Source organism: Gossypium raimondii, chromosome 6 (genome assembly GCF_025698545.1).
Source record: "Gossypium raimondii isolate GPD5lz chromosome 6, ASM2569854v1, whole genome shotgun sequence".
Lineage (NCBI taxonomy): Eukaryota > Viridiplantae > Streptophyta > Magnoliopsida > Malvales > Malvaceae > Gossypium > Gossypium raimondii.
This window is the reverse complement of record NC_068570.1, coordinates 44,447,665-44,462,896: the sequence shown is the minus strand read 5'-3', so window position 1 is coordinate 44,462,896 and position 15,232 is coordinate 44,447,665. Positions and strand designations below refer to the sequence as shown.

The 15,232-nt window shown below is 34.8% G+C and overlaps 1 protein-coding gene across 1 annotated transcript; it reads left to right on the top strand.

Moving 5' to 3' along the window:
• Positions 1-1,888: 1,888 nt before the first annotated feature.
• LOC105772004 (uncharacterized) lies at positions 1,889-2,461 on the top strand. Its single transcript, XM_012593364.1, has 2 exons — positions 1,889-2,071; positions 2,129-2,461. The coding sequence occupies exons 1-2, from the start codon at positions 1,889-1,891 to the stop codon at positions 2,459-2,461; spliced, it is 516 nt and encodes a 171-aa protein (XP_012448818.1).
• Positions 2,462-15,232: the final 12,771 nt, after the last annotated feature.

The following is a 15,232-nucleotide window of genomic DNA, read 5'->3' as shown; positions in this document are numbered from 1 at the left end:
TAATTAATTAATTTTTGAGTACATTAAGTACTTGAGTGGAGTTGAAAAATTCAATCAAAGAGGAATCCAACTGTCCTAAACTATTAAGTGTTATAAAAATCCATGATTTGTTATATGTGATGTATGTAATGTTGAACTCAGCTCTATGTTATGTGATTTATGGCTAGATTGATATGTGATGATCTAAACATGTGATATATGCATGTGTATTTTAAGATCCATATTTTAATATAAATGTGTATATTAAAGCATGCTAAAGTGAACACTATGTGATATGTGAAAATGTGAGCATAATACATGCATAAGTGTAAAAATCGAGAAATATGAATTATGAGCATGAATACGTGAAAAATATGAAAAGTGAAACATATGTGTTAAAATGGTCATATCACATGCATGGGTGGGATTATTAAAAGAAGGAAGCTATGTGGTAGTTTAATTGCAATTATGTGGTCGTTATCGGCAATTATGTGGTGGCTTATCCATGATGTGTTATGTGACTGTTTATCCGTATCTATGTGGTGGCTTGTCCACAAATGGTGTGTTATTGGATGGATGAGTTCTAGGGAACTCAATATTGGTGTGTAGCAGAGATGGGTGGGAAATCCTCTGAAATGTGTATTATTGCATATGCATAACTTGTTATGTTCATTAAATTTGATGATATGTGAATTATGTGAAACTTATATTTATGATGATTTGGATGTGTTATGCTACATGTTGAAATATATGTTTGTGATGATCTCACACTGAGCCTTTTGAAGCTCACCCATGTTATGTGTGTATCTCAGGTAATCCTCGTAATGGAGGCTTGAATTTGGATCTTTGGAGAGTCTCATGGATTAATGATCTCTTGGTCATGGGTATTTTTTTAATAATATAGGACTTTTACGAACTATATGAGTTCATTTTGGATTTTTATTATAGACTTTAAATTGGGTTTGTCTTAATAAATTTTTGGACTTTATTTCTAAATTATGAACTGTGGCATGGATTTCTATTTTCATATTTTGGGATAATATTGCATGAAGTGTTTTTATATGATTTTTAAACGAACAATAAACATTGTAGGGATTATTAGTCACTACAAATTTGTGATTTAAAAACTAAGGTACAATACAAATATTTTTAATTAAAATGGAACAAATAAATTTTTATTGAAAGGAACGCGATGTTTTAAAAATGTCATATTTTCAAGACAAGTGAGTTTTTCTTATAAAAATGTTTTGGCCATTTCCATGGCCCATGTAATTACCCAGATTGGGTCGTAGCATTTAGGCCCGATTTGAGAGGTTACATTTAGTGGTATTAGAGCCCGATTTAAAACTCAGACTATAGGTAAAAAATTATTTTCGAAAAACTTCATGCATCATAAAACACGCCACAAGTGATTTATTATAAAGAAATCTTAGACCTCTCGATGCCAGTCCGAGGAAAGTTTTGTTTAGATGTGAAACTATAGACTTTGAAACTATAGAATTGTGAAAACTATAGATTGTGACACTATATGAGACTATAGAAAACTTTTAAACCAATACAACTTTAGATTGTGAAATCGATAAATAAGCGATAAATGAAATTTTGATTTAAAAATATTCAAGTGATAATGATAAAACGTATCTCATCAAACTTTAAAATGAGTACTCGCAGTGTTAGAACTAGGGGAATGAGAGCACATGGGGAATCAGGTCAAGGAACCCAAATCGACTCATCCGCATCTTGGGTGTGAACCCATGTGCCTGTTGCAGAGAATGTTAAGCAAGAAACTTCTATTGACGAGAGCCAGCAAGAGCCTACAAACGAGGTTGTGTCACAGGCCATGTTACGAGTTTTGGAATGAGTAGCGGATGCCCAATCTGGTGCTAACAGTCGTTGCACTATTGCTAAGATGCTTCGATCAAGTAGCATCGAACTGTTTAAAGGTGTTGCTGGGACGACCCCCACTGTAATCGAGTATTGGTTAGAGGCTACAGAAAGGATCCTTTATGATATGGAGTGTACCCCTACACAGAAGCTTAAGGGGACTATGTCATTTCTACGTGATGAGGCCTATTGCAGGTGGCAAGCTATTGTAAGGGGCACCCAAACTGATCACTTGATGTGGAATTATTTTCTGGAGGCCTTCTAGAGCAAATATGTGGGAGCAAGATACATCGGGGCTAGGACACTTCAGTTTTTCAAGCTGAGTCAAGGTAGTATGTTTGTTACTGATTACGAGGCGTCATTCCTGAGGCTCAGTCGTTATTCTCTGGGAATGGTGGATGATGAGCAAGATAAGTGTACCAGATTTGAGTCTGGACTTAGACCAGATTTAATGATGCAAGAGTCTCCACTGCAAGAGAGGGTCTTCGAAGCTTTGGTGGAGAAGACCAAGATTTGTGACAAAGTTAGATACATTGAGTACGAACAGAAGGAGCAAGTGAGAGGTCTAGCTAAGAGAGATTTTGATCCTAGTGGATAGGCTCTACGTCCAATTGAACGAGCCAAAGATGATCGACCTCGCTAGAACTTTGTTGCAGCAGGAGATTGGATCTAGAATTGTGCCACTTGTGGCAAGAAACATCCAGGTGAGAGTTGGCGACGCATGGGTGCATGCCTAAAGTATGGATCATTAAACCATAAGATTTGAAAATGTCCTTAACTAAATGAGCAGATGCAAGCACAAGGTCAAAATTGTGAACCGAATCAAAGAGCTGGTTAGCAACCACAACGAGTTCAAAGGCAGAATAAAGGAGGAAATGTAGGTCAGAGACAACGAGCACTGGGACAAGGTGCTAATCGAGTTGATGCAAGGTAGTCAGCACTTGTGTATATGGCCAAACGTCGAGAGGATCATGATGCTATCAATGTGATACTAGGTACCTTTACTATTTATGGCATTCCTTATTTTGTATTGATAAATAATGGTTCTACCCATTCGTATTTATCTTGTATGATGGTTGAGAAATTGGGTATTCGAGTAGAGGAGGTAGTTAATGATGTGAGAATACTTAGTCACTTAGGACAATCTATAGAAATAAATAAAATCTATAGGCATGTCCATTGCAAGTGCAACGTAAGGTATTTCCTTTCGACTTTATGGAACTACCCTTCGAAGAATTTGACCTCATTTTGGGAATGGAGTGGTTGAGTGAACATCGAGTCATCTTAGACTACAACACTAAATGAGTTCCATTGAGGGCTTCTTCTAGAAATAAGATTATTATAGTTAGGGAACGTTAGAATTATCTCACTAATATGATTTTCGCCTTAGTAACGGAGACATTGGTCTGTAACGAATGTGACGCCTATCTCGTATACACCTTGGACACGAATATGAATAGTGAGGCATTGTAGAATACTCACGTGGTGATGGTGCTTCCTGGCATCTTTCCTGAGGAGTTATCCAGCCTACCTTTTGAGTGTGAGGTCGAGTTTGGAATTAAGTTGTTTCCTGAGACAGCACTGGTGTCCATTGTACCCTTTCACATGGCACCTGAGGAGCTCAAGGAGCTTAAGACTCAATTACAAGATTTGTTAGATCATGGCTTCGTAAGTCCAAGTGTATCATCGTGGGAAGCTCTAGTTCTTTCTATGAAGAAGAAGGATGGGTCTATGAGGTTTTGCATCGATTATAGTCAGCTAAACAAGTTGACCGTGAAACATAAGTACCCCGTTATCGAGGATTGATGACCTATTTGACCAATTCCTAGAAGCTACAGTCTTCTCTAAGATTGATCTGCGATCGGGATACTACCAGTTGCAAGTGAAGGAGGTTAATCTGTTGAAGACTAATTTTAGGACTCGGTATGGGCACTACGAGTTCTTAGTGATGCCCTTCGGTCTTACGAATGCTCCTGTTGCGCTCATGGATTTAATGAATAGATTCTTTCAGCCCTACCATGATCAGTTCATTGTAGTCATCATTGACGACATCCTGATCTACTTCAAGTCTGAGTTGGAGCACAATGAGCACTTAGGGTTAGTCCTTCAAACCTTACGTGAGAAAAAGTTGTATCGAAGCTCTGTAAGTGCGAATGTTTTTGGAACATGTAGTATCTGCTAAAGGTATTCATATGGATCCAAAGAAAATTGAGGCTATCTTAGATTAGAAGCAACCAACGAATGTTAGTGAGATTTTAAGTTTTCTCAGACTTGTTGGCTATTATAGGAGGTTTTTGGAAGAATTCTCTGTAACAGTCCGGTTTTAGCTAAATCAGAACAGTGGTTTCAGAACCACAAATTTGAGGTCATAAAATTTATTTTATTATTATTTTAATATTTACAGGATGATATTAGAGTTGTGTGAAATTTTTGTAAAGAAATTTTATCATTTAAGTGTTTAATTCGATAAAAAGGACTAAATCGCGTAAAGCGTAAAAGTTGTGCTCTGTAATATAAAGGTATCAAATAGCTATAAAAATTAATAGTGAAGGTCCTTATGCAGTAAATATCCCATTTATGAGGTAGTGAATGATAGTGGAGTGGTAATTGGTGTTATTATTAATGTGTTTAAATGGTAAAAGGGTAAATAGGTAATTAAGTTAATAATAAATAAAACAAAGCCAAATATCATCATCTTCCATCCATTGACAATCAAAAATAGGGTTTCAAATAGCCATTGAAGAGCTTGACATTCGACCATGGTGTTTTTGCTCAAATAGGTACGATTTTAACTCCGTTTTTCATTATTTCTACGTTTTTGAGATCGTTGCTTAGTATTCTAGCTAGCCCATGCCTTAATTTTTGGATTGGATGATGAATTTTTGAGTTTCCATTAATGATAGCTTGATTTTTTTGTTGTTTGATGATGAAAAATAAATATTTGATGTTCGATTATCATGTGTTACTAAGTAATTTTTGATAAAAATGCTTATTAAGGATTAAAATGTGAAATTTGTAAATTGAGGGGTTTAAATGTGAAATAAATGGAATTAATAGGTTGCTAGGGACCTAAAGAATATTTGGCCAAACATGGGTTAAATGAAATTTTGAGTATTGTGTTGTTTTGAAATAGGGACTAAATTGTGAAAATGTGAAATGTTAGGGGCTAAAGTGCAAAATGGCCATTTATGTGTTTTTGGATGAAATGGAATGAATATGTCTTTAAATAAGTTAAATTTGAATTGATTTAGATCAACAAAGGAAGAAACCGAATTTAGATCGGGGGAAGTCAAAAGTTGTTGAATAGTCGTTCCGATCCGTTCGTTTCCATACGAGGTAAGTTCATAAGTAATTAAATGTTTTTAAATTCAAATGTACATATATTATATGTAGCCAAATTTAATTGTATGTATTGATAAATATATATATTGCCGAATTGAGTTGATCATTGGATGACTAGTTTCGAGCATGAATTGATTTAATCACGAAGTCGAAAGCCCCAAACGAACCTTAGGAAATGTATAGGATACTGATGTCATGACATAAAGACTTCCGAGATGTGATTTCATGTAAGACTATGTCTAGGACATTGGCATCAAAGTGAGAGAACATGTAAGACCATGTCTGGAACATTAGCATCGTATATGAGTCGTATAAGACCCTGTCTGGTACAGTGGCATCGAAATGTGTTAACATGTAAGACCATATCTGGGATATGGCATTTTACGAGCTTTATATGATTTCCGTGTATCCTTAACAATTCCGAATGGTTCATAAGGCATTGACAAAACGAGATCAAAGATGAAATTGAGCTAAATGGTTCAAGTATGTGAGAAGTTTATATATTCATGAAAGATCAAGGTAAGTGTAATATTTAATGTGGTAATATGTAATTATACAAGTAAGATGATTTTATATGTGTATGAGGCTGATTAAATTTGGCCTATTTGAATTGAACTATTAATGTTCTTGTGATAATTTAATTGCTTATGACTTACTAAGCTTTCAAAGCTTACTTTGTGTGTCTTTTCATTATTTTATAGATTTTGAAAGCTAGTTTCGAGCTCGAGGATCGTCAAGGATCATCGTCACACTATCGATTACTATTTCTGTACTTTAAGAGTTTGTACTTTTGACGTATGGCATGTATAGGCTAGTTTCGATATGGTTCATTTTGATCTGTATATATGTGGCCATGTGAAAATGGCTTGATAATGATCTAATATTTGTGTATACCCGGTCATGGTATAAGCTCATTTTGGGAAGTATGTTTCATGGTATATATGTATGGTGTATTGGTTATTTGTTTTGGTTGAGTAACGATTTAGTTGATGGATGTGTTTTTACTATAATGCATGTGTTCCCATAAGCTAAGTTATGTATAAGTGGTTGCTTGCATATTGGTTGTTTAGGTACGGTTTATGATGGCAAAATATGAATATGTTTTATAATTTATTGGATGGTCATCTAGGTATGAACAGAAATGGTAAATTGCACATGAATTAGTAAAGTACAAGATCATATTTAATCGTTTGGTAATGTTTGATAATGTTGCATGTATGGATGATATTTAAGCCGTATGGTGTGTCTTGTTTGACTTAATAATTCGAATGTGCATAGGTATGTAAAATGTATGTTTGACAATTTGGTAATGAAATAGATTTATAAAATTGAAGATCATAATCTATGTGTTAGGTACCACATATGAAATGATACATGCTTGGTTTTAATTTAGGTAGTCGAATACCATGAATGTAATGATCATATGGTTCAAAAATTATATTTATAAAGCACGTGTTGTATGACTTTGATGCATGTTAGTTGGTTCAAAATTTTGATTGAATGGAGGACATTGATATGATTGAATTTGAAGCATGGTTCGTATTTGTAATATGATAAATAATGCATGTTTGAACTATTTTGTTATGTGCTTTATATATATGAATTTGGCATATATGAATGAGTGAATGGTTGCTATTTGAATTTGATAACTATTGTAAAGAAGTCATTATAATTTTGTGCATAAATTGTAATAAATGATCGTGATGAACTATGTATTTTTTGGTAATGCCTCGTAACCCTAATCTGGGGATGGATAAAGGTTAGTGGTGTTACATTTGATTGATATCAGAGCTACGGTTTAGTCGATTCTAGGACTAACGTAGTGCATGTGAGTTTAGTTATACATGCCATATATATAAATTGCGATAGTGTGATGATTCCTGACAATTAAAATGTGTTTTTTATAGTAAATGGATCCCGATCGAGCCATAGCTGACGATGTGGAAAGTAATGCGCCTACTTCCGCTCAAGGGGAAGCGTCGGTTGATTCTAGGCCAATTACGAGTAACCACGAGGGAGAGGCTAAGCAAGCCTTCTTCCAAATGATGAACGAATGGTTCACACAGTATATCCGGGCAAATCCGACTGCTCAACAACCTCCACCCCCGCCTAATTCTTCCCAAATACCTATGATACCTCAAGTTACTGATCTGATGTAATTAAATAAGCCTCCGGTAGATAAAATTAGAAAATATGGGGTCGAAGAGTTCAGAGCTACTGTTGATGATGATGCCGAGTGAGCTAAATTCTGGCTTGATAATACGATTCGGGTGTTCGATGAATTATCTTTTACTCCTGATGAATGTATCAAATGTGTTGTATCTTTGTTAAGGGACACTGCATATCACTAGTGGAATACACTAGTATCAATGGTTCCAAAAGAACGGGTTACTTCGGAGTTCTTTCAGACTGAATTCCGGAAGAAATATATCATTTAGGGATTCATAGATCAAAAACGCAAAGAATTCTTCGAGTTAAAACAAGGTCGCATGATAGTGACAAAATATATGTGGGAATTTGTGAGACTCAGCAGATATGCCCAGAAATGTATTTCGGCTGAAGCTATAATGTGTAAAAGATGTGAAGACGATTTGAATGAAGACATTAAGCTGTTAGACGGGATTTTGGAAATAAAAGAGTTTGTGGTACTCGTCGAGCGAGCATGCAAAGCTGAAGAACTTGGGAAAGAGAAAAGAAAAGCTGACTTTGAAGCTAGAGATTCGTGAAAAAGATCGTCGAGTAAGTCATTTCAGTCAGCATCAAAGAAGTTTCGAGATGATTTTAGCCATTCTAAGGCTACTGTGGGTTATTCTAGACGAGATCAAGACAGACCAGCTATGAGTTCGAAAGTTACTTCAATAGCTAGTGTTGGAAATGTCAGACCAAATCAAACTGAGTGCAAACATTACAGTAAATGACATTTCGGCAATTGTAGATTGAATGATCGGGCTTGTTTTAAATGTAAATCAGTAGATCATTTCATCTGTGAATGTCCTGAGTTGGCCGAGCAAGATATAGTGTAGAATACGAGGCCGAGTAACACTGCAGCTAGCGGTAGACCACCCAGAAACATGGGTAATGTGAGTGGTAGCCAGAGGGGAACTAAAGACACTATTGTTAGATCTGAATCCCGCGTACCTGCTAGAGCTTATGCTATTTGTGCTCACAAAGAAGCTTCGTCTCCAGATGTTATTACCGGTGCTTTCACTCTTTATGATACTATAGTGATTGCATTGATATATCCAGGATCAACTCAATCTTATGTATGTGAGAATTTAGTATCCAGTAAGACTTTGCCTATAGAGTCTACTGAATTTGTGATTAGAGTATCAAACCCCTTAGGTAAGTGTGTTTTGGTAGTGTGCAAGAACTGTCCGTTAATGATTCAAGATTTTTGCTTTCTGGCTGATCTGATGCTGTTACCATTCGATGAATTCGATATAATTCTAGGTATGGATTGGTTAACACTGTATGATGCTATTGTAAACTGCAAACAGAAGACAATTGATTTGAAATGTCAGAATAATGAGATTATCCAGATTGAATCAAGTGATTTGAATGGTTTACCGGTAATGATTTCTTCGATGTTAGCTCAAAAATATGTGAGAAAGGGTTGTGAAGCTTACTTTGCCTATGTACTCGACTCTAAAGTGACCAAAAAGAAGATTGAATCAGTATCAGTTGTGTGTGAATACCAGGATGTGTTTCCTGAAAAGTTATTGGGTTTGCCACCGATTAGAGAAGTTGAATTTGGTATTGATTTAGTGCCAGGAATAACACCGATATCGATAGCTCCATACAGAATGGCACTGATTGAATTAAAAGAGTTGAAAGCTCAGTTGCAAGAGTTGACAAATGGAGGTTTCACACGACTGAGTTATTCTCCCTGGGGTGCACCGATTTTGTCTGTGAAAAAGAAAGACGGAATTATGAGAATGTGTATTGATTATAGCCAGCTCAATAAAGTGACAATCAAGAATAAATATTCTCTACCATGAATAGAAGATTTGTTTGATCAGTTGAAAGATTTGAGATCGGGTTATTATCAGCTGCGAGTTAAAGACTCAGATGTGTTGAAAACTGCTTTTCGAACAAGGTACGGGCATTATGAGTTTCTAGTTATGCCTTTCGGGCTAACGAATGCACCTGCAATTTTTATAGACCTAATGAATCGGATCAGACCGTATTTGTATAGATTTGTTGTTGTGTGTATAGATGACATCTTGATCTATTCCCGTGATGAATCTGAGCATGTTGAACATCTGAGAATAGTGCTACAGAGTTTGCGAGATAAACAGTTATTCGCAAAGTTTAGTAAATGTGAGTTCTGGTTACGAGAAGTTGGTTTTCTGGGGCATATTGTGTCAGCATCGGGTATTCGAGTTGTTCCAAGTAAGATTTCAGCAATATTGGATTGAAAGCCTCCGAAAAATGTATCCGAAGTCCGAAGCTTTCTGGGACTCACCGGTTATTATAGATGATTCGTAAAAGGTTTCTCAATGATTGCAATTTCGTTGACTAGACTACTTCAGAAAGATGTTAAGTTCGAGTGGTCGGACAAGTGCCAGAAAAGTTTTGATCAGCTGAAAGCTCTTTCGATTAAAGCTCCAGAGTTAGTACAGCCAAAATCGGGTAAAGAATTCGTAATCTATAGTAATGCATCGTTGAATGGTTTGGGTGTTGTTTTGGTGCAGGAAGGCAAAGTCATAGCTTATGCCTCGAGACAATTAAAGTCGTATGAAAAGAATTACTCGACGTACAATTTGGAATTAGTAGCTATCGTGTTCGCGTTGAATATTTGGCATCACTATTTGTTCATTGAGATATGTCATATTTATTCTGATCACAAGAGCTTAAAATATTTGATTACTCTAAAAGATTACGAGCTAGTGATTGACTACCATCAGGGAAAGGTCAATGTTGTTGCTGATGCTTTAAGTCAAAAATCTTTGTTTGCTCTACGTACAATGAATACTCAGTTAGCTCTATCTGATGACGGCTTGATTATAGCTGAGTTGAAAGCAAGACCGTTATTTATGTAGCAGATTTGCAAACCTCAGAAAGTTGATAATGAATTGTTAGCAAAAGGGGCTCAATGTGATTTGAATTCTGATTCAGAGTTTCGAGTTGATACTAATGATTGTTTAAGATTTAGAGGCCGAATATGTGTACCGAGAAATTCAAAGTTGATTCAGATGATTTTAAATGAAGCTCATAGTAGTCATTTGCCTGTTCATCCGAAAAGCATGAAAATGTATAACGATCTAAAACAGCTTTACTGGTAGTCTGGTATGAAATGTGAGATCTCAAAGTTCCTTTCTAAATGTTTGATTTGTCAGCAAGTTAAAGCTGAGCATCGGGTACCGTTTGGTTTATTGTAGCTGATTATGATTCCCGAATGGAAATGGGATAGAGTGACTATGGATTTTATGTCGAAATTGCCCATATCTCCGAGAAAGAAAGATACGATCTGAGTTATAGTTGACAGATTGACGAAATCAGCTCATTTCATTCCAGTACGAACGAACTATTCGCTTGATAAGTTAGCTGAGTTGTATATTTCCGAGGTTGTGAGATTGCACGGAGTACCTATTTCTATTGTTTCGGATAGAGATCTGAGGTTCACATCGCGGTTTTGGAAGAAACTACAAGATGCACTAGGTACAAAGCTACACTTCAGTACCGCTTTTCACCTACAAACGGATGGACAATCTAAGAGAGTTATTCAGATACTTAAGGATATGTTATGATGTTACATTCTTGAATTTCAAGGTACGTTGGAAAAGTATTTGTAGTTGATTGAATTTGCGTATAATAACAGCTTTCAATCGAATATTAAAATAGCACCTTACGAAGCTTTATACGGTCGCAAATGCCGAACACCTTTGTATTGGACTTAATTTAGTGAGAATAAGATTCAAGGGGTTGATTTGATTAAAAATATTGAATAGAAAGTGAAAGTGATTCGTGATAGTCTGAAAGCAGCGTCAGATCGTCAGAAATCGTACGCAGACTTGAAATGAAAAGATATTGAGTTTCAGATTGGAGATCGAGTGTTTTTGAAAGTATCTCCGTGGAAGAAAATACTTAGATTTGGCAGAAAAGACAAGTTAAGTCCGAGATTTATCGGGTCGTATGAAATTATCGAGCGTATCGGGCCGGTTGCTTATAGATTGTTGTTGCCACCTGAATTAGAAAATACTAATAATTTATTTCATTTATTGATGCTTCGACGATATCGATCTGATCCCTCACGTGTGATTTCCCTGTTTGAGATTGAGATTCAGTCTTATATGGCATACGAAGAAGAACTGATCCGAGTTTTAGATCGCGAGGTTAAAGAACTGAGAAATAAGAAATTTTCAATAGTGAAAGTCTTATGGCATCGACAAGGGGTTGAAGAAGCTACGTGGGAGCCCGAGGATGCTATGAGAGAGCAATATTCAAACCTATTCACTGGTAAGATTTTCGGGGACGAAAATCCATAAAGGGGAAAGTTGTAATAGCCAAGTTTTAGCTAAATCGGAACAGTGGTTTTAGAACCACAAATTCGAGATTGTAAAATTTACTTTATTATTAATTTAATATTTATAGCATGATATTAGAGTTGTGTGAAATTTTTGTAAAGAAATTTTATCGTTTAAGTGTTTAATTCGGTAGAAAGGACTAAATCGCGTAAAGCGTAAAAGTTGTGTTCTATAATATAAAGGTATCAAATAGCTATAGAACTTAAAATTGAAGGTTCTTATGTAGTAAATATCCCATTTATGAGATAGTGGATGATAGTGGAGTGACAATTGGTGTCATTATAAATGTTTTTAAAGGGTAAAAGGGTAAATAGGTAATTAAGTTAATAATAAATAAAACAAAGCCAAATATAATCATCTTCCATCCATTTACAACTGAGAATAATGTTTAAAACAGCTATTGAAGAGCTTGACATTTGGCCATGGTGTTTTTGCTCAAATAGGTACAGTTTTAACTTCGTTTTTAATGATTTCTACGTTTTTAAGATCGTTGCTTCGTATTCTAACTAGCCTATTGGAAACACGAAAATTTATATGTTTTTACATGCCTTTTTTAACTTAAAATCATGCTATTTCAGTTAAATTCTTCTCAAAAAATAATTAAATATTATAAAATAATTAAATTATGTTAAAAATATGAACATGATGAATTTTAATTAATTTTATAGTTAATTTTTATTAATTTTGACTATTTTCGACAAATTCGTACAAAGGGCGAAAATTGGCTCGACAGACAATGCTTGAAGAATAAAACCGAAAAGCAATTTGAAGCATCGAGGAAAATTTATTTCCAGCCTAAGATGGTCCAAAAATGTATGTTAATTCATAATATAATTAATTTTAATTTATTCCCAATTTAATTTGGGCTAAATAAATTATTATTATTAATTAATTATGAAAAAAGGGGTCTAGTTGAACCGCATTAGTTGAACCGAATCTAGTGAACCGAACCAGCTACCAATTGGGCTGCCCAGAACCGTCCATATACTGACCCAAATCAGCATTTTAGCTGACTAAATAAGCTTGGAAAGAAGTCCTTGAAGAACTTTCAACCTTGCATTCAAACCCCTCTAAAAAATGTAGCTTTATGAATTTGCCCCAGGCTATTTTTAGCAAAGTTGGATCTCTCAACTTTTCCATTTGTGTGGCCAGCCAAGGGGGGTCTCTTTGGTTGATGAAATTTTCTATTTTTAATCAGCTATAAAAGCCACCCCTTGCTGATCATTCAAATCATCCCTCATTCACATCTTTTCTCTCACAACTCTTCTCTACTCTCTCACTTTTTTCTCTCATTTTCCCATTCAAAGTTCCTTGCTCTTTTGCCGATTTCTCCTCTTGGGAAAGGGATCTTCTTCAGCCATTTTGGAGCAACAATTGAGTGTTTATAGCAGCCTTGACCGACGAGGACAATAAAGAAGGAAGAACGGAGCAACCTAGTCCAGCCACGGAAAGCCAGCGGATTTGATTCATGTTCCTTATTTCTTAAATTTTTTTTGTTTTTATGATGAACATATCTATGAATATTTATGCTATTGTAATGGTTAATTTAATCAGCTTAGCTTGACTTTAATTCGTGTTGGGTTGATTGCATTCCGTCCTCTTGATTTGTTAAATTTATGTTTGTGCTGATACAGGCCTCGGTAAAATGTTTGATTAAGTAAAACCATGATTGAGTTATTCTTGCATTACAATTGTAAGATAACGAAAGAATTAATTATTTAAACGCATTTAAATTGTAATTAATGGACACGGTACTTAATCAGTGCATGTTTAATTCTTCTAAGGTAGCTGAAGATTAGATTAGCATTGTATTTGGCGATAAATATGCCTTGCATAACTTGCAAGATTATTGTGATTAAACTGTTTCAAGGTAAGGATACATTGTTACCTCACATAGTCTTTTATATACTTATTAGGTTGAATTAATCGTTTGAATCGACATAGGAATATGTGAGAGATTGTTTAATCTAATAAGTATGTATGTGCAATAACATGTTTATCTTTATAAATATGTTTTATCAATCGAATTGACATAGGAATATGTATAAGAGATGAATGGATTTTGATTTGTAAATATGTTCTTAAGTTAGAAAATTACCGAAGTTCTTGTGATTTATTAGTAATAAGTATAAGCATAAGTTTAATGAATCTAAGGTAAGGAAATGTAATTAATCCAACACAATTATATCATCTTGATTAAAATCGACTTTTGAAACCGTGCATTAGAACTTTATTTTATTTTATTTTACTTTGTTTTCTAGTTTTTAATCATTTCCCAAATCCAAATATTTTTCTTTCACCAAAGTGTTTAAACTTACTTTCATAAATAATTCTTTTACACTCTTTGTGGATACGATAACTCGACATTTACTTGTCACTTTATTACTTGTTGCGATTGTGTACACTTGCACATTTTCGTCGTTCCACCCATGCCTGAATTTTTGGATTGGTTGATGAATTTGTGAGTTTCCATTGATGATAGCTTGATGTTTTTGTTGTTTGATGATGAAAAAGAAATATTTGATTATTTTTTGATAAAAATACTTATTAAGGATTAAAATGTGAAATTTGTAAATTGAGGGGTTTAAATGTGAAATAAATGGAATTAATGGGCTGCTAGGGACCTAAGGAATATTTGGCCAAACATGGGTTAAATGAAATTTTGAGTATTGTGTTGTTTTGAAATAGGGACTAAATTGTAAAAAAGTGAAATGTTAGGGGCTAAAGTGCAAAATGCCCATTTATGTGTTTTTGGATGAAATGGAATGAATATGTCTTTAAATAAGTTATATTTGAATTGATTTAGATCAAGAAAGGAAGAAATCGAATTTAGATCGGAGGAAGTCAAAAGTTGTTGAATAGTCGTTCCGATCTGTTCGTTTCCGTATGATGTAAGTTCATAAGTAATTAAATGTTTTTAAATTCAAATGCATATATATTATATGTAACAAAATTGAATTGTATGTATTGATAAATATATATATTGCCAAACTGATTTCAGCATTCGATGACTAGTTTTGAGCATGAATTGATTTAATCACAAAGTTGAAAGCCCCGAACGAACCTTAGGAAATGTATGGGATACTAATGTCATGACATAAAGAGATGTGATTTCGTGTAAGACCATGTCTGGGACATTAGCATCGAAGTGAGAGAACGTGTAAGACCATGTTTGGGACACTGGCATCGTATATGAGTCGTATAAGACCCTGTCTAGTACAGTGGCATCGAAATGTGTTAACATGTAAGACCATATCCGGGATATGGCATTGTACGAGCTTTATATGATTTCCGTGTATCCTTAATAATTTCGAATGGTTCATCGGGCATTGACAAACGATACCAAAGATGAAATTGAGCTAAATGGTTCAGGTACATAAGAAGTTTATATATTCATGAAAGATCAAGGTAAGTGTAATATTTAATGTGGTAATATGTAATTATACAAGTAAGATGATTTTATATGTGTATGAGGTTGATTAAATTTGGCCTATTTGAAT

Coding starts and splice junctions, on each gene's coding strand:
- LOC105772004 (XM_012593364.1), top strand. CDS start 1,889: ATGCTTCGATCAAGTAGCATCGAACTGTTTAAAGGTGTTGCTGGGACG. Junction 2,072..2,128: donor ATTGCAGGTGGCAAGCTATT/GTAAGGGGCACC, acceptor GAGGCCTTCTAG/AGCAAATATGTGGGAGCAAG.